This window comes from Cavia porcellus, unplaced genomic scaffold (assembly GCF_034190915.1).
Source record: "Cavia porcellus strain 051 isolate PalLab524CR breed Dunkin Hartley unplaced genomic scaffold, mCavPor4.1 scaffold_1, whole genome shotgun sequence".
Lineage (NCBI taxonomy): Eukaryota > Metazoa > Chordata > Mammalia > Rodentia > Caviidae > Cavia > Cavia porcellus.
In genome coordinates, this window is record NW_026947484.1 from 135,253,183 (window position 1) to 135,273,026 (window position 19,844).

The following is a 19,844-nucleotide window of genomic DNA, read 5'->3' on the forward strand; positions in this document are numbered from 1 at the left end:
TCTTTTGGGTATTCCCATTTGTACATGTGTTACATTTCTTGCAGCTGTCTTGCAGTTCATGGATATTCTCTAGTTTTTTGGTCTCTTTGGTTTTGATTTTCATTCTGGAAGTATTCATCTCCAAGCTCTGAAATACTTCCATAACATTGTCTAGTCTGTATGCGTGCTTTTTATTTTTTTAAATTTTTTTTATTTTAAAGAGAGTAAAACAAAACAGCAAATCAGAACAATGTAAGCAACACAAGACTTCAAAACAAGACAACAGGAAATCAACAGTGGCTACTATTAATGTCTCTTGTTTTCTTTGAAATAGTTGTCCATACCTTCACACATAATAAAATCAAATAAAATGAAATAGTATAAAACCAATCAAAACCAGGTGCTGGGGATTTAGCTCAGTGGCATAAGTGCCTGTCTTGCAAGCAGGCAGTCGTTAAGTTCAATCCCTGGTACCCATAAAAAGGAAAAAGACAAAAAAAACCCCCAAAAAACAAAACAAAACAAACCAATCAAAACCAAAGAATGAAAGGATTATGGGACTCAAAACAGGACAATAGGGAATCAACAAAGGCTACCAGAATTCTCTTGTTTTCTTCAAAATAGCTGTCCATACCTTCACATAAAATGAAATAAAATAATAGAAAACACTAAAACAAATCCAAACAAAAGAATAAAGTGTTATAGAACTTCAAAACCAGATAACAGGAAATGAACAGTGGTTACCATAATATCTTGTTTTTTTAATACAGATCCATACTATCACACATGATAAAAGCAAAACACAGCAGAATAAAGCCAGTCAAAACAAAAGAATAAAAGCACTATAGGACCTTCAAGATGATAGGAAAGCAACAATAGGTACCATAATGTCTCATTGTCTTCAAAACAGCTATTCATACCATTATACATAATAAAAATCAAACAAAACAATGAAGCCAATTAGAAGAATGAAAGCATTGTGGAACTTAAAGATAATAGGAGACCAACCATGATTACCATAATACATCCCATTATGTTCAGCATAGCTACCCATACCATCAGACAGTAAAATCCAACAAAACGAGAACAAAACCAAACCTAACAAAATTGTGAGAACAATACAAGAATTTAAGACAATAAAAAATTAGCATTGGTTATCACCTTCCTCTCCTAGGTGTTTCCTCCTCTATCACTTTTATAATATCTGTTGTGCTTTTTGGATCACACTAACCCTTGTTTTTTATGTTAGGGTTCATACCATTTCACCCATGAACATGATCTCGAATTGCATCCAAATGGATGCAATTCAAGAACCTAGAGATTATTGTACTTTATAATTGGGTGGCTTTCCATTCTATGAAAATACCGTGTCTTTCTTATCCCTTCTTTGGTTGATAGGCAAGCTACCCTTGCTTTTTTTCTAGTCTCCTGTCACATGGAACAATTGTTTTCTCTCCTTTGATTTTTAGTCTATGAATTTCCTTTCAAGTTAGATATATTTCTTTTTTGTATTTTTGGGACAGGGTCTCATTATGTAGTTCAGGCAAGCCTTGACCTCACTTTATAATGCAGGCTGATTTTAAACTCAAAATGATCCTCCTGCCTCAGCCTCCCAAGTGCTGGGAGGCTGTGCTTATAAGCTTGTGCCACCACACCGGGCTTAAATGTGTTTCTTGTATACAGTATATTGGTGGATCTTGTTTCTTGATCCACTCTCCCTGTGTTTCTTTTTATTGTTGAATTGAGGCCATCTACATTAATGGTTACAGCCAGCATACATTGATTTGTCTTTGTCATGCTAACCTTCTGCTGTTGGCCGTCCACTTTCAATTTCCTGTCCTGTTTGATGATCCTTCTCTGCTGCTGTTTCTGGAACCATGATCATCTTTATCTCTCTCTAGAATATCCTTTAGCACTTGCTGTAGGTTTGGTTTGTTGGTTGTGAATTCCTTCAGTAGTTCTTTATCATGGAACTATCTTATTTTTCCATCAATTTTGAAAGATTACAGGGTACATCAATCTGGGTTGGAAGATATTTTCTTTCAGGATCTGAAACACTTCAAAGTCGTCGTGATGGTTTTGCATTGAGAAGTCTGCCATGATACTAATTGGTGTTCCTTTATAGGTGATCTGTTTCTTTTCTCTTAACAGTCTTTAATATTCTGTTCTTGTGCTAAATTTCTGGGATCTTGATTATTACACATCTGGGTATAGGTTTACTTTGGTAATGGTTAGGTGGAGTTCTATATGCCTCACTTATCTGCATGCCAGATCCTTTCCCCATATTTGGGAAGTTTACTGCTATTACTTCTGTAAATAGCCTTTTTATTCCATTTGTGTTGACCTCTGCTTCTTTAGTGATACCTGTCACACTTCCATTATGTTTCTTTGTGTCATCTTGTAGCTATTGAATTATTTCCCAGTCCCTTGTTATTTTTAAGAGATCTTTCTTTACTTGATTTCTAGCTTCAATCCTGACTTCAAAGTTTGAAAGTCTATCTTCAGTCTCATTCAAGCATTTTTGCCAGCTTTTGATTGACTTTTTAATTTCCGGGATGTCTCTTTGAATCTATTTCATGCATTGTAATTCCTTTCTATATTGTTCATTCAAGGTTTCTATCATTTTCTCATACTTGTCTTTTTTATCTTCTTTAGATATACTGAGCAATTCTTTCATTATATTTGTGATTTCTTCTTTTACCTGAGATATTTCTGATTTGATAACTTTTTATATTCTCATGAAGTTGTTTCTTTATTTCAGTTGTTATCCTCTCAGAGGTTATATGGTGTATATCTTCCATATTCTTCTATGATGGTATCTTCCATTCTTGTTCTGTATGGGCTGGGAGTCTGAGATTGCCATTTGCTCCTTTGTCTTGATATTCTCCTGGGTTCCTCTCAAGAAGCTGCTTGTGGGGCCCTATGCACTCCTCCATTCGCAGCCCCTCTGCAGTGTAGGGGAAGGAAAAGGCACTTGGGTTCATTTGACCCCAGGTTTACAGGGAGCACGGTATGGGGTGGGCTTCCAGACCTGTGTCTGGAAGCTTCAGGCTACACTGGAGCTTCCCCAAAGACCAAGGGTACATGGTCTTGGGACTGTGTCTCTTAGCCTGTGTATCTACACCAAGACTCCTGTGACGGTAGCAGGCACACAGGGCTGTCTATGTTCGTCTTATTCTCTGGGTGGGTGATGGCTGCCAGAAAGAAGCAAAGGTCTCCAGTGGTGGCCTGCAGATGCATGGGGCTTACCTGGTTGTCTGTCCCTGCTCCCATTGGCTGCAGCAGCAGCCAGCAGGTGGAGGCATATCTGATTGTTTCTCTCTGCCCATGCTGGCCCCCCTCAGGAAGCAAACCTTTTAATGGCAGTGGCCGTCGAGTCAAGACCTGTTTGTTAATTTTTTTGAGACATAGTCTTTCTGTATAGTGCAGGCTAGCCTCGAATTTGCTTATGTGGTGCAGGTTAGCTCACTGTGGTCCTCATACCTCAGCCTCCCAAGTGCTGGGATTACAGGCATGTGCCAACACGCCCAGCTTGTTTGTGTGTTTTTGATCTATAACTTCTGTCTTAGAATTTCTGACTCTAAACCCTAAATTAATAGACTCTAAATTTTAAACTTAATAGACTTACATAATTTCCCTTTACTCTCTTTGTGGAGTTACATATCGAACCTGAGGCCATGTGCATGATAAGCAAGCACCCTACTGTGAGTTATACACTTCCAGTGCCTGCCTTTGTGTTCTTACATGATACCTACTTTATTTCTCATACAGCAGTGATGGAAAACCTTTTAGGGATTTTAATGATAATAAACAATGTGCCTGTAGCACATATGACATAGATTTGTTACCACTGCACTAGACCCCATACATTAATCAAAGTTGTTTCTTGAATTCCTCGTCTAATCATTTCAACTTCTATGTTTTATCTGAATCTTGTTTTGTATACATTTTTGCCTTTTACTTCTTGTGGTTTGTAAGTTTTCTTTTTTCTTTTTGGTGTTGTTTTGAGTTTTAGTTTTGCTATGTAGTTTTGGCTGGCCTTAAGTCAAACTGACCTCAAACACTTAGCAATCCTTCTGCCTCAGCCTCCCAAATGCTGGAATTACAAGCATGTGCTAGATCTGTCTTTAAACAATTTGTTGCTTGTGAACTTTGAACCTAACAAATACTTTGTAATCTCCTTCTTTCAGTGAGATAGTATGGCTAGTATGGGATGATATTTGATACTTCTCTTTTTACTAATGGAATGCTAAAAGGGGATGGTATTGGAAATTTTTCATCTTTCAAATAGAAGATTAGAGATGGTTACAATGGATTTTCTTCTCCAGTTTTGGCTCTGATGAAAAAAAAAAAGAACTAGCTGATTTTGCTTTGGTTAAACAGTTTCTCTTAAGGGAAAACCCTATTAAGAATGGGACATTTTGGCATATTTGAGAATACTACCTTCCCACCTCCCTTTGGAGCGTGAGAGAATGTTCTGACAGTCATGGTGAAAATATGATAAGTTTAGGAGGTAAAATTCATGAGTATTGCCAACACCCTCATGACTAGGCTCCCTAGTAGTTTTTATCTCTCAGATTTTTCACATTATTTGTAGGTATTTGTCCATCACAGTTCAAAGTTTTCTTATACTGGCTGTAATTCTCACCCCAGTATTTTCTGTTCCTGAATTTCTATCTTAATAAGTTGTGATTTGCTCTAATTTTAATTGTAGTAGTTTTTTTATGATCTTATTTTTCTTTTGAATCTAAGAATTTTCAATTTTGTTCAGCTTTGTACTTGTTAGAATGGAGTAACAACCTTTGAGCAATTTACAGATTGAGTTGAAACTTTGTATTCAATCTAGAACAGCACAGAATATTAAAAGAGAGGAGGCAACTAGATATAAAGAGTTTAATGTGGACACGAGTCATCATAGAGAAGGCTGTGGTGGCTCTCTGCACATGAGGGGCAGGTTCTGCCTTACATATGTTCTGATGGGGGAAGGGCTTTGGGGACTGAAGTAAGCTAATTTATTTTATGAGAGTGCAGGGGATTGGGTGAATCTTTACACACATGAGCTTTGGCAAAGACTTTTGGGAGGAAAAAGCCATGGGGCTTCTGGGAAGAAGGAGCTAAGCACCATGATGAGTTAGCATTGCACTGCCACCATGATGACTGAGCAAATCCGGGGCAGGACCCTATCACTTATGATAGAAGATTGGACCAAAATAGCTTTTGATACTATTTCAAAAGACTTAGAACTGAATTATATATAGGTGCCTTCATTAACATAGAATTTAAAATCCTTGTTTTTTTTTCTGACATATTTTGAGTATTGTTTTGTTGGACTCATAATTTTTTTAAAAAATTCATTTTGAATAGATGAATATGAACGGGAAGAAACCAGACAAGTTCACATGGATCTAAATAATAGCGTAGAGGTAAGTATTAGTGAATATCTGAATATTTTAAATCAAGGAATTCGTAAAGTAGGCTGATGAATACAAAGATGTAGACAACTGTTCTTCCTAAAAAGATTATTACTTTTTGTTGATATATGAATCAATAAAATTCAGTTTTACATTATGAGTATTAATATTTTGCTGATTAGTTACTTTACATGTCAGCAACACTAATTTGTCAAATATTTACTGTGTCAGAGATCAGCATATTGTGACCTAACTGCTTGTGTTATAGTATTATATTACATTAATTTGAAAACATATAAAGCATTAATCTGTGTTTGGCTCCTGCTTCCCTTTGTTATCTCATGTATTATTCACCCCTCTGCTCTTCTGCTGTAGTCACTTTTCCTTTTCATATTTCTCTTATAAACTTATAAACTTTATCATGTTTTTTAGTTTCCTATCTTACTATTAATTTAAATGTCTTTATTCAATTATTGTTTATCTTCATCTCATTTAACTTTTTTGAAGAGCATTTAAAACTACATGACATTTATTTAATACATATACGTCTTGTTTGTGCATGATTATGTGTGGACACAAACTTGTGTGTTCTTGATCTGTAATATAAAAGTTTCAACAGGTTAGAGACTTTGTTTTATATCTTAAGTGCCTAAAATAGTTGCTGATACATAGGCAATACTCAGTAAATGTATAAAGAGTGAATACGTGAATGAATCTGATTTTACAAAGCAGGATTTATTGAATTTTGAGTGAACACATGCCATCAAATAAATGAAAGCAGACTTTTGGATTCTTATAGAGGGAAACATTACTTTAGTAGTAAGAAAGAGAAAATTTAAGTCAGTGCAAATAAATGAAAAATTACATATTGTATTTTATTGTGTTAAGTGAATACACAAAATACCAGCAATTATTTTACTAATGCTTTATATAAAATGATTATAGTACCTTTCATATCTAGGAAACTAATGTTATAGGCATTCTTAATACAGTTTTACTAAATCACTTGTTTGAAATTATAGAGTTTTCATTATTCATGGTTGTATGATTTTCATGTGTATCTAGTGATTACATGTTAATATTTTCAAGTTTTGAAGAAAGGTACTTAATCTAGTAATGCCATTTTCTTAGATATAGATTGTAAAATTTCATAAATATTTGAGTGAAAATCGTATGTTCTCTTTTGTAACATACTTTGTGTTATGCTTTGAAGACAAATTAAATGTTCAACAATTTTTAACAAATTACAAGAAACCTAAGAATGATTCTTAAACTTTGTATTCCAGAAAATGATAGTAGCTTTTGAGGAACTTCGTGTGCAAGCTGAGAATTCCAGACTGGAAATGCATTTTAAGTGTAGGAATCTCATTTAATTTTTATATTACTCTTTTGGGATTTTAATTTTTATTAGATTCTGTTAATGTTTTTATCCCTTCAGTTAGATGCCTCAATTATTTCCAATTCTGTTTGTTTCTTAAATCTTTCTAAATCTTGTGAAATATAGCTGGGAATTAATATATATTAAAAATAACTTTTGGCTTTAGATCTACATTTTTCATGCCGTGAAACTTATGGTTCATACTTAATTTTTTAAATGTATAACTTGGTTTTTATATTTCCTTGTAAAATATATGTGTTAAGATAATTATATATATCTCTAACATTTTATTGTAGATTAATGTGCTGCAAAGAATGAAATTTTATGTGTGTGCTGAATGTAGAATTTTAAGTAATAACTTTGAAATTACTAAATTTCACTAAACAGAATTAGGAAAATTAGGAAAATAACAGTTATAGTGTTGAGATAAATGAGGTAATGAAATAATTTTGTTTGTATTAAAAAACTATACAATTAACATGTTAAGACATGATATATTTTTTATTTTTGAAGTAAAGGAAGATTGTGAAAAAATACAGCACCTTGAAGAAGAATACAAGAAAGAAGTAAATGACAAGGAAAATCAGGTTTTTTTAAAAACAGCTATTTATATTTTCTTTAAATATTAGTTAACTTTTAAAAGTTTTTGATCACAAATTTGTATGTATTTATGAGGTACAGCATGATATTTTGATTCATGTACACATTGGGCAGTGATCAGTGGAGGATAGTTAGTCTATCTACTACCTAAACTTATAAAGGTTTTTATAGTGTATACATTGAAATTCTCCTATTATGAGTTATGTGATATTGTATTCTTTTTTTCTAATTCCTAAGTACTTATAATTTCAAAAGAAGCTTGTATTTGTTGACTGCATGACATGTTTCTGAAATAATTTTAATATTGCATCCAAATATTCAGCAGTTTCATGTCCAAATTAATTTTCAGTGACTCAGATATATACAATGAATGCTTGGTTTTTAATCAATGACACAGTATTTATGTCTGTTTTCATTGCTGTAAAAATGATTATATTTTATGAGAAATTTTGTTTAGACAAATCTAATACAATGTAATCAATGACCGTCAACCTATATTTTGTAGTTTGTGTTGAAATATACTATGACATACCAAAGAAAGAAAATTGAAATATTTCTTTATTTTTAAATATCACATAATGGAAATCTTGAAAGTGACTATTTGTATCCTTTGACATTTGTAGGAATGGCAATTTCAGCCTGATGCAGCACTCTGGGAGTTTGAGGCAGGAGCATTGAAAATTCAAATTCCACTCAGGAAATTTAGTAATAACCTGTCTCAAAATAAAATGATAAATGGAAAGAGGGACTATAGCTCAGTCATAAAGTGACCTAGGATTTGATTTCTAGTAGAAAAAAAATAATGGAATGTTAGTTTCAAATTATTACTACGGCAACTTTGTCGCTTTTTACAGTTTCCACAGTAAAAAGCGATATATTAGGAATCCTCTTCTATTTCCCACTATTGTTACAGTTTTTCTCCATTTGCCAGAAGATATCTTAATAATCACAGTTAAAGATATGTACAGTAATTAAAAAAATGGAAAGTATGGAAAAGATAGAGTTTTAAAATAGTTATCTTTTATTAGTATATGTTTGCAATTCATGCAGTTTACATTCATATTTGGAGTTGTATACATATTATAACCTGTTTCTTTTTTTTTATACCCTTCCTGCCCCTCCAGTTCTCCTATCTCCTTTTTCATACTTGTTGATATTATTTGTCTTAGCTTATGTATGGCATACAGTGTTTGGGGTTAGTAGGTTCCTGTGCATGGCATATGTTCATTCTTGTAATTTCCCCTTCCCCTCCTTCTCACCCGTGCCCTTGTTCCCTTGGATTACTTCCCTATTGTAAGACATCTGTCCCCTTTCCATCCATCTTTTGTCATTTTGTTTATTTGTACTTTGCCTCATATGCTATTTAAGCTTGTGCATCTGGTTTATTTCACTCAATATTATATTTTCCAGGTACATCCATTTTCCTACGAATGTCTCAAATATGTTGCGCTTTATAGTATTCCATTATATACAGAAACCACATTTTCTTTATCTAATTGTCTATTAGTGAGTATACAAGCTGCTTCCAGTATTTAGCTGTTATGAATTGTGCTGCTATAATACTTGGTATGCAAGTATTGCTGTAATATGATGACTTAAGCTCTTTGGGGATGATACCTACATGAGGGATAGCTGGGTCAGTGGAATTTCTAATTTTAGTTTTTTTGAGAAATCTCCATACTGATTATTATAATGGCTGTACCATTTACATTCCCACCAACAATGCAGGAGGGTTCATTTTCCACCACAGCTTAGCCAACTTGTTAGTTTTTGATTTCCTAATTATTCCAGTTCTTTCCAGAGTAAGATGGAATCTTAGGGTTGTTTTAATTTACATTTTAGAGCTTTAAATTTTGATTAAATGATATTTCTGTGTGTACTTTTTACTTGGATCTTTTGAAAAAGTTAACAATGTTTTTGTATTTTAATTTTAAGCCACAATTCCAAAAGAAGTCTTTTTAAACTTAAAATTGTTTATTATAAAGCATACAAAAATAGTATTGTGCCACAAAAGCTTGTTGAGAATTCTTGGTGCATGAACAGAATTTACAGATTACTGGATTTCTGTGAAATTTGATCATAGACCAACCCCCCCCCCCCTTTTTCCTTGGCTTCTTGAAATTCCTGTCTGGGAATAGACTTGGCTGATGTATTATAGAATGGAGTGTGGTGAGTCAGAAAGGGCAAGCTGAGTCTCACCCACTTTGTGGATTGACTTCAAATGATATTCTTTTTTTCTTTACCTCTCTCTGTACTTGGAATATGCATATTCCTATATTTTTTTTCATAATTGGGGACTGAACCTAGGGCCTTGCATATACTAGGCACAGGCCCTACCACTGAACCACTCTCCTCATGTGTCTCTTACTCAGTATACCTGTGTCTCTTCCAATGATAAACTGGGGTTAGTTCTTTCTCTGCATTGGCTATCAGGTGGTAGTATCCAGGATGAGAGGTTGGGTGACCCTATGGAATTTTTGCTACTATTTACAGAATTCAGTTTGTACTTATTCTCTTGTTTTATACCCTAGACAGTATTTGTTGTCTTTAATTTATGAAACACTTCATGGTGGGTTATCTTCTTGTTGTACAGGCTCTTAAGTTTGGCATTAGTATCCTAAGCCATTCTTCATTCCTTTCAGTTGCTTTCTTTTTATATTACAATTTGGATGTTAGGAGTTTATTGGCTTCATCAAAATGAAGTAAGTCTCTGTTGTTTTCTGGTTGATTTTTGGGTAATTTGGAGATGAAAATGGGAGAAAAGGCCTTTTTGTCATGTTGAATATAGTAATCTTCAGCCTATCTTTGAAAGTTTAACTTCCACCTTTTCTTCACCTGAATTATATACTCTAGCCATCAGAGTTACTTTAAATAACTGAATAAAATATGATTTCTCAGTCTTTTGTGTTTTTTTTCATAGTAAAATAGCTTTTGTTCAAAGGGGTATAACTTTTCAATAGCAAATAAAGGACTGATGAATGTACTATTAACATTTTTAGTGGGCTGGTAGTAAATATTGCAGGCTAAAATCGTTAAATTTCATGGAACTTTTTAAAGTCTATTTTTTATCAGCACATGTTTACATTACATAGTGATTACTTTCTTTGTGCAGAATTGGTGCATGGACGTAGCATATCTCAATTCTTTTTTGTCTCCTTTCCCTTGCCTCCCTACCCTCTCTTGATCTTCCTCCAATTTGAAAAACACCTATCTTCCTGCTTTCTATTATCTATCTTTTATTTTGCTCTTGATTTATATTTTAGGTTTTTCACTTGTGAAATTTAAGTTCCTGAACCTGATTTATTTCGCTTAATATTATGGTCTCACAAGATTGAAATTTCATCTTGCTCCAGAAAAAATGGCTTAAAAATCATCAAAAAATTGAATAATAAGTGCTCATAAATTACAGGGTAAAAAAAAAAAAGAACACTTTTACATTGTTGGTGGGAATGTAAATTATTTTAACCACTATGAATATCAGTATGAATATTTTTTTCAAAAAAACTAAAGTTAGAAATTACACTTAAGTTATTCTACTTCTAGATATCATTTGAACGAGTTAGAAAAAAACCTTATGTTTATAGCAGCAGTCTTTTGTGTTCTTATGTCAACCTATGTTTATTTCCTCATGTTTTCCTGATTAATTTTTCTATATCAAGATTCAATTTAGTCTTTTGAGAATGAATTATTTATTCTCCCAAGACTGATTTAGGTTCCTTTTCTGTTTCCTGTGACATTTTTGTCCTGCTACTAATACTTTTCTGGTGTAGTTGTGTGCCTTCCAGTCTAAGTGCAGAGTTTCTTGAAGGTAAATTCCCTCATCTTTGTATACCCAAAACTTATGGTTTTTGGTGCTCAGCAACTTTTATTGAATGAATAAACCTCATTATGTAATCTTCTCAGCAATAACTTGAAAGACCTAGTGTAATATTGGATATATAATACTAGCTTGTTCATTCATTTAATGCCTGATTATTATGTAACACATAATACATGATTATTATATAATCATGTGTTAAATGCCAAGAATAGCTATCTGAAAAGCATGTAAACTAATAGTAGTTGATAAGTGCTAAGGTGCCATATTTAACTTTTTATATCTGTGCTTTAAAAAAACTTTATTTTAGGTATCACTACTGTTGATCCAAAGTACTGAGAAAGAAAATAAAATGAAGGAGTTAATATTTCTGCTAGAAGAATCCAGAGATAAAGTTAATCACTTAGAGGAAAAGACAAGTAAGAATTTATATAAGAAAATGTAATGTCATGTCTTTTTCTTGTTATGCTCTAAATTTTGGCTTTCATTGTAAGTTTGTTGTAATACTTGCTAGTAATCCTCAGCCTAGATTGGATTGGTTGAAGAGGACATAATCAAATCACTAGGGGAGCATTTTAGAAGTCATTGAAAAATATATGAATATTTATATTTTAAAAAGATATGAAAGATATGAAAAAAGATATGAAAAAGATATGAAAGAGGACTTCCAGAAGTTCTTTAAAAAGTGATAGGAACAGTGGAATATGTGTTTGAAGGAAGAGGGGCGTATTTTGAGTGTATAATGATTAATACACATTTAAAAAATTTACACTCACTTATATTTTTGATCATTCTTTGTATGCTCATCTTTTAAAAAATTTCCACACCTTTAGCCTTCTTTAAGTTTCAACAGCATGCTTCAGAAAAACAGAAATGTATGTCTTTTTTGTTTACTGATGCATTTTAAGTCCCTAGAACAGTACCTGAAGCCTAGGAAGTGCAGTACAAATATTTTATAAATTAATGAATCCAGTTTTCTGCAGAGTTTTTATGTATGGCTGCTGAACTTGTCAAGAGCTTTTTCTGCATCTGTTGAGGTGATCATATGCTTTTGTCTTTGGCTCTGTTAATACAGTGTATTACATTTATGGATTTATGTATATTGAACCATCCTGTGGTGAAATTCCACTTGATCATGGTGTACAATATTTTTGATGATTTGTTGCAATCTGCCAGTATCTTTTATTGAGGATTTTTGCATCAATGTTCATTAGAGAGATTTGCCTATAATTCTCTTTCCCTGAATCTTGCCTGTAATTCTCTTTCCCTGAATCGGGGTGGGTCTTTTGGCTCCCAGCCCACATGCCTGCTGGCTCACAGGAAGGGCAGGCTGATTTCTTGATCATCTTCCTGGCCCATAACTACTAGTTTCATTATTTTTTTATTACTTGAATTTTCCCTTGACTACTTGAAAGTTTTTGTGTTTCTGTTTTTGTTAGCAGTTGGATCAATTACTTTTCAAAGTGTAAACCTAATTAGTATATTTACCTTCTTTGGCTATTCAAGCATATTAGAGAATTAGTTCCATTTCCCATTTTCTCCTATTTTCATTCTGTAGACTGAACCTTTTTATTATTACTTTAGTCAGGTAATGTTTATATGGTTTTACCTATATAGTCTTCCTGCTCTTTTCTTTTTCTTTGTTTGTAATTTAAATTTTTACTTTTCTACTTCAAAGAAGAATCTCTTTTAATGATACTGTAAACTCTTAGATCATGTCTGAAAATTTGCTTATTGATCTTCATCCATAAAGGATGTTTTTGTTTATGTATTTCCAGGTTGGCCTTGCCCTTCTCTTTCTTTTCTTTTCCTCCACTATTCACAAGACTTAAAAGAATCAAATGAGAAGCATCAGAGCTAGAAGATATTAAAATTTTGCAAAAAAAGTGGTATGATTTAAAAATTGACTAGTGTGTAATAGGTCACATTATTAATTAGAGGCAACAGATGGACAAATACATAGAAGGAATAGTTTGTTAATCTGTGTGCCTAATTTGATTTTTCTTATATGCTTTTTTGATTCTATTTTAGTTATATATATATATAAATAGTTTAAATGCTCATCTTTGAGTTCTTGGAAGGTAATAATCTTGAAAAGAGTAAGTTTGATGGTGGCAAAGAACCTAAAAAGACTTTCTTCAAAATAAAATACACAAATGATAAAATGGTATAGAAAATATTCAGCATCATCAGTCATTGATGAAATCTACATTCATTTTAATGTCTTCTATTAATGATATGGTACCAGTATATATGTTTTAGTGTTTGTTGTCTGGTTTCCAAAATATTTATTTTCTACTTGTTGAATAGTTTTAAATTTTGATTAAACCAACTTATCAAACAAATGATTTAGTATTTTCTAATGAAATTAGCTTGTTCAGTTTCTAGTGTTTTTCTGAATTTAAGTCAAACTGTTGGCTAGATAGAAAATCTCTGTTCCCAAATAGTTGGCCATTTTCCATTATCCTCTTTATTTTCCCAAGCTGATGCAGTGCAAGCAGGTGGAAAGGGAAAATCTACATTAAATGGAATAAACAAGATATATGAACATTTTTCCCCCACAAAGTTTTATGGTCACCAATATTTAATGTGTTAATATTTGCATAATTCTCTCTTGTTTTGGACTGTTGTACAATGGAAAAAGAGTAGTTGTTACAAATAGCAATTTCTTTTGGTATGTATTTTCTATTAAGTACCACATATATTGAACTTTCTGTTTTAGAATTACAGGATGAAAACTTAAAAGAATCAAATGAGAAGAAGAATCTTTTGGCATCTGAACTAGAAGATATTAAAATGTCCTTGCAAATAAGTGTGGTATGATTTAAAAATTGACTAGTGTGTAATAAGTCACGAAATCAGTCAACAAATTTAGTGAATACTACGACCATGTGCAAGACCCATAGATTCAACTACAGAAGATACAGTCTCAGTGTACAAAATGCTTATATTAGAGATATTTGATAAAAGCACATCAAAAGTATAATTTTTTAAAACACAAGAACAACTTAGGTACCAGCAGAGTGATTCAGGCTAGTTAATTACTAAAAACAGTTCTAAGAATTAAAAGAACTCTTTGGGCTGGGTTGTATGGGAAAATTTCAAGGAGGAATTGAAACTATACATGAGATTTTGATAAAGGTAAATTGAGATAAGGTAGTGCGTTGGTATTCCTGGGTGACTAAGCGGGATGGTGGATGGGGCAAAGTGGAGGGCAGGTGGGAGCACTAGTTTATGGAGCGAATGATCTGTTTTCTTAAGGCCTTTGGGTCATTGCTTTTGTTCTTATTTCATTTAGAGTACTCAGAGGGTTTTAGAAGAAGATTTTCAGAAAGCAACAAAAGCAGCATGTCAACTTACTGAAGAAAAAGAAGCTCAAGTGGAAGAACTGAATAAAGCTAAAATTGCTCATTCATTTGTGGTTACTGAATTTAAAACTACTATCTGCAACTTGGAAGAATTATTAAGAACAGAACAACAAAGGTAAAATATTTTTTATTTAAGAAAATAAAAAATTTCTAATATTCATTACTATTTTTATTCATTGCTCTTTTTTATGTATATAGTTTCTACTTCTGAAATACATTTCAGAACTTTGTATTGGGTAGGCAGATATTATAGGAAAATAACAGCATAAAGAAGCAGGTATTCTCTAGAACAGTTCCCATACATGCTATGATCTGTAGCTTGACTGATGTAGTGATATGATATATGTTTATTGAAACTATTACCTTTATAGGCGTAATTTCTAGGATGGGAATTTATTTTACTAGGATATGCAACCTGTTTTCTGATTTATAAATTTAGCAACTATTCTGGAAAACAGTAGATATTACTCTATGCTTATTAAATTAATGGCCATGGTTGATTATGTATAACATATATGCATTTCATTGAAATAGCTGTCTAGAAGTTGAGCATTAGAAGCTGATTTTGTTATTAATGACTATTTTAAGGAGATATATATTAAACTGTTGTGAAGCTGAGGTACTTACTTTGGGGTTAATTTTAGTAGGGTAAAAGAGAAAAGTAGTTTTTCAAATCAGGGTCTAGTTCTACCAGTATTTCTTATCCATTTTTTGTGCATGAAGAAGGAGGAAAAGCCAGCTTTTGTAGCTGCATTAATCATACGTATTCTTTATTGAAGAATAAACTGAGTTCTTTATTGAAGAATAAATATGCAGACAAATTTTAAAATTATGAGTTAGATTCATCTGATCCAGTACTTCAGTGTGATAATTTGAAGAAACAGAGTCAGAGGAGTTAAGAAAATGATACTTAATTGTCATACATGTGGTGTTCTTAGGTAGAATTTAGTAATAGTTACATACGTATTTTTCGAAATTCTAGGATGTGCTAATTTATCAGTAAAGATAAATTATTACCAGTAAGCCTTAAGGTTTTATTTAGATATAGTTAATATAAAATTATGATTTGTAATAGTGTTATCTTATTCCAAAATATTATACTATATACAAAGTAAGTACTCAATATATTTAATACTGTAGTTGAGCAAATGTTTTTGCTATGATATAACAATTGATGAATTGTACGAGTTTTAGTTTTTATGGTAGATAAATTCTGACCAAAAGAATGTTTTACATTGTAAAATAACATATTTTACAAGATTGGAAAAAAATGAAGATCAGTTGAAAACACTAACCATGGAGCTTCAGAAGAAATCAAGTGAGCTGGGTAAGATTTAGACAATGCTGTATACTTTGATACTATTGGCTAATTATAAAAGATAGTTGGTAAAGAAAATTTAAATTTTAAATACTTCAGTTTTACTATGTATTTATTAGATACTGAGAGGTTTAGGGAACCTAAGAGGTGTTTGTATCCTTAGTAATTCTTAGTGAGAAATGTGTGCTATATTTTAAGTAAATTTTAAAATTTCATTGCTTAATCTTGTTGGGGTGGTAGCTACTCATAATAGGAAAATGTGATCCTATATTATCATATAGTATTGTTAATATGTATCAACTTTCATAATCAAAAGAAAGAGGTTCTATAATTATTTGTTGAATTTATGACCATTTAGTTAGATAATTTTAATGATTTATGCTTAGTATTTACAGATCTATGAATATTTACAGATCTACATATCTATGTAGAGAATTAAAAACACAAAATATATTTTTGTAATCCAAAAAAAGGATTTTTATAAAGACAGTTTATGAATTAATAGGCATTTTTCTAGAATATCTCCACAACTTTCTGCAAGCTTTATTATTAGCTTTGAATCTGTGTATAATTAAAATAATTAGAACTAATGTTACTTAAAATTTGAAATATTTACTTAATATTTCAAAAGTAGCCTTTTAGTTGGGTATGGTGGCACATGCTGGTAATTCCAGCACTCTGGAGACTGAGGCAGGAGGACTGCCACAAATTCAAGGCCATCCTAGGCTACATAGTAAGTTCAAGACAAGCCTCAGCTACATAGCAAGACGCTGTCTCAAAAAGACGCAAACAACCAAAAAAAAAAAAAAAAAAAAAAAAAAAACCAAAAATACCCTGTGTTGTTGAACCATATATATGTTTTTCTTTTTGAAATATTTTTCCATTGTTGATTAACTCATTGTCATTCAAAATTGTACTTACACAAATCAAATAATTTTATTCTAAGGTTATTTTATATTAGCATGGTTTAAATGCATACTCAACTTAAAAATCTTTTGTCATAGCATAAAGTACTGTTTTAAACCACTGCATATATTTATTTTCTTTAAAATCAGTTAATGTAAACTAAGGAGTAGTTGTGCTCCTTAAAATATGTGTATTGGGTATTTATCTGCAGCAGTTTACTCTAATATTGCAATTAATTGTCCCCAACAAATTCAGTTACATTTTGTGATTTGCTCATATTAGAGCAGTACATTATGAAAAGTTTGAGTATTGTGTAAGTAAAATATGCTTTGGAGAAATTTCTAATTCTTATGAAAGAAGTATTGAACATATAAAACCATTTAAGCAGTGCTTTGGAATATGAGGGTGACCAAGAGTTAGGGTAAAGGAAGAAGATACTAGAACTTCAATTAATGAATAATACACGATTATATTATATCACATAAAATATAAATATCTTTGTATTTTTTACATATTTATATATTTAGAATGCTCATAAATTTCTTTTTGAGGAAGAAGGGTTAGTGCTGATGCTAAGAGATAGCCAGTGATAACAATATGGACTGTAGAGACAGGAAAGGTTTTATGGAAGAGGTAAACTTCAAGGTATAGAGAGGCCTTGGATAGTGAAAGAAAGGGTAATAGAGTATAAAAAACATGTGGGAGAATAGTATTAATAGCTATATAGGGAATCAACCTTATTTACTTTTTGGCTAATAGTTTAGTTCTCAGAATCACAAATCTTGGAGGAAATTCTGTCGTTTTCTATGTGACTGCTAACTGATAATCTAGTGGTACTATTTCTAATTCTTAATATCTAATTTATAAAATACAACTAATTTGAGGGCTCCTATTAAATAACTTTTTTCCTTGTTACTGGGGATTGAACCCAGGGGCACTCTACCACTCCTTTATGCCTGGATGTTTGTATTTTTTGAGACAGAGTCTCACTAAATTGCCCACCCTGGCTTTGTACTCGTCATCTTCTGGCCTCAGCCTCCCAAGTGTATTGATATCATGCTTAGCTTTCAATAACTTGTCTTTCTGACTCTCTTTTTTGGCAGAAGATATTTGAGACAGGGTCTCAGTGTATAGTTCAGACTAGCCTTAAACTCATGCCAGTCCTCCATGTGAGTGTGAGCCTTAGGCATATGCCAAAACTTTTGAATCTTTCCCTTTTCTTTCATATTCACAGACCCAGAGCAGTGCAGGCTCCTATTTTTTCAGTTTTTGAGGTTAAGCTCATGCTTTTAGCTTAGCACAGCATGTATGTGAACAGAACACAAACTGTATCAGAGTAGCCATCAAACTGTGCTTCAGGTTACTGTAATATGTCTTGCTATTTACTAATCCTTCACGGTATTTACGCAGCTTTTATTTGCTTTACTTTTTGTTTTTGGTAAGATATCTTACCCCAGTAGCCCTCATTTTTACTATTTTATTTCCTAGCTAAACTTAATTTCTGCCTTTGAAAGTTATCTTCTTAGGTTTATATCTTGACTATAGAGTGTTTCTTTGTCATCTCTTTAGCAATCTTAATCCCAAAATCACTTTTTAATCTATGCACTGCTCAACTACAGTGTATATTCTATATCTTAATGTTAGAGCTGAACCAGACATGTTAGACCAGTACTAATTGCAGCAGTTTGAAAATCAGTCTGTTTGTAGTTTTATATACCTTTTGCTCATTCTCGGTATTGATGCTGGAATGTTATTTAAAAATTACATATCTGATTATTTTGTATTGAAAATTTAAATATTTTTATCTCATTGCCAAGTTTTAGCTCTTTAATATTAGCTGCCTTTTCATTGTTGGTTTAATGAGTAAAGGTATGCATACAAAGTAAGTGAAAGCTAACTGTAACATAAAATCATTGTCAAGTGATTCCTTACTTCCCTCCCCTATCATTCTCTCCTTCCTTACATCCCTGCCTCCCTCCATTACTCCCATCTGCCCTTCCAGAATAGATTTATTTTGGCTTATGTTTTTCTAATTTCTTTACTTGTGGCATTCACTTTGCTATGTATATGTCTCCTCCAATCCTATTGAGTTTGAGTATTGCTCTAATAGGTCTCATTGCTATGGTCATTTTTTTTCACCTGCTGTGATCATTTTGTGTTTATGTACTCATCTTTGCTTTTCTTTTTGTCTTTTTCCTTTTTATTGGTACCAGGGATCAAACTCATGATTGCCTGCTTGCAAGGCAGGCGCTTATACTGCTGAGCTAAATCCCCAGCCCCCATCTTTGCTTTTAATCTGGCTATGTAGCATATTTTTCCTTAAGTGTGTTCTAATACTTGTTTTGATTACCAGATATATAATACAGCTATTGGGTTAAGACTTACTTATTCCTGATTTAGCCTTGTATATGATTTGAGCAACAAAATAGACATTGTTTTTCCTTTTCTCATGAAATTTGCACTCTACTTAGGAGATAGAACAATTACAAATAAATAATTACAAATCAGGTGAAATGCTTGAAAGAAAAATAATGCAATATAAGAATATACTAGAACCCAGTTAAGATTTGTTGATCAGATGTGGCCTTCAGCAAACCTAAAAACGTAAATGAGGTTTAAAAGCTTGGGGTTGGAGAGGACTTTTCAGTCCAGGAAAAGTATATAAATGCTCTGAGATATTAAGGAGCTTTCTTGATTGAAGTGATTGAGTGAAAGATTTTTGTGACTGAGTATAAGAAGTATTATATGGAGAGAAATTGATAGGAGAACAGGGAGACAATTTAGATAAGATCAGAAAAGTGAATTTTGACTTTATTCTAAAAGTAAAGGAAAACTATTAAAATATTTTAAGTAAGGGAATGACAATCTAGTTTATACTTTTTTAAGACTTCCTATATCTTTTGTATTGCACATAAATTGGGTGGTAGGTGATAGGTAGCTACTGAGGAAAAGAGTGGAAGCAGACAAATGGGATTGCAGGTTGAGTGGTCCAGTCATAAAAGAAAACCACTTAAAAATAGAAATCACATCACGATTTTGCTGGCTTTTCTGGAAGGCTCATTAATTT

The 19,844-nt window shown here is 32.4% G+C and overlaps 1 protein-coding gene across 11 annotated transcripts in view; it reads left to right on the plus strand.

The window, feature by feature from the left end:
* Nucleotides 1–19,844, plus strand: part of Sycp1 (synaptonemal complex protein 1) — a 116,066-nt gene that overhangs the window by 15,451 nt on the left and 80,771 nt on the right. For 9 of the 11 annotated variants that reach the window (XM_063255909.1, XM_063255918.1, XM_063255922.1 and 6 more), the window contains 8 exons: nt 5,344–5,402; nt 6,677–6,746; nt 7,282–7,355; nt 8,779–8,874; nt 11,496–11,604; nt 13,908–14,002; nt 14,484–14,668; nt 15,813–15,880. In XM_063255909.1, coding sequence (XP_063111979.1) covers nt 5,344–5,402; nt 6,677–6,746; nt 7,282–7,355; nt 8,779–8,874; nt 11,496–11,604; nt 13,908–14,002; nt 14,484–14,668; nt 15,813–15,880 — 756 coding nt within the window. The remainder of the gene's footprint in view (nt 1–5,343; nt 5,403–6,676; nt 6,747–7,281; nt 7,356–8,778; nt 8,875–11,495; nt 11,605–13,907; nt 14,003–14,483; nt 14,669–15,812; nt 15,881–19,844) is intronic. The other 2 variants (XM_063255927.1, XM_063255948.1) reach the window with 1 other exon arrangement.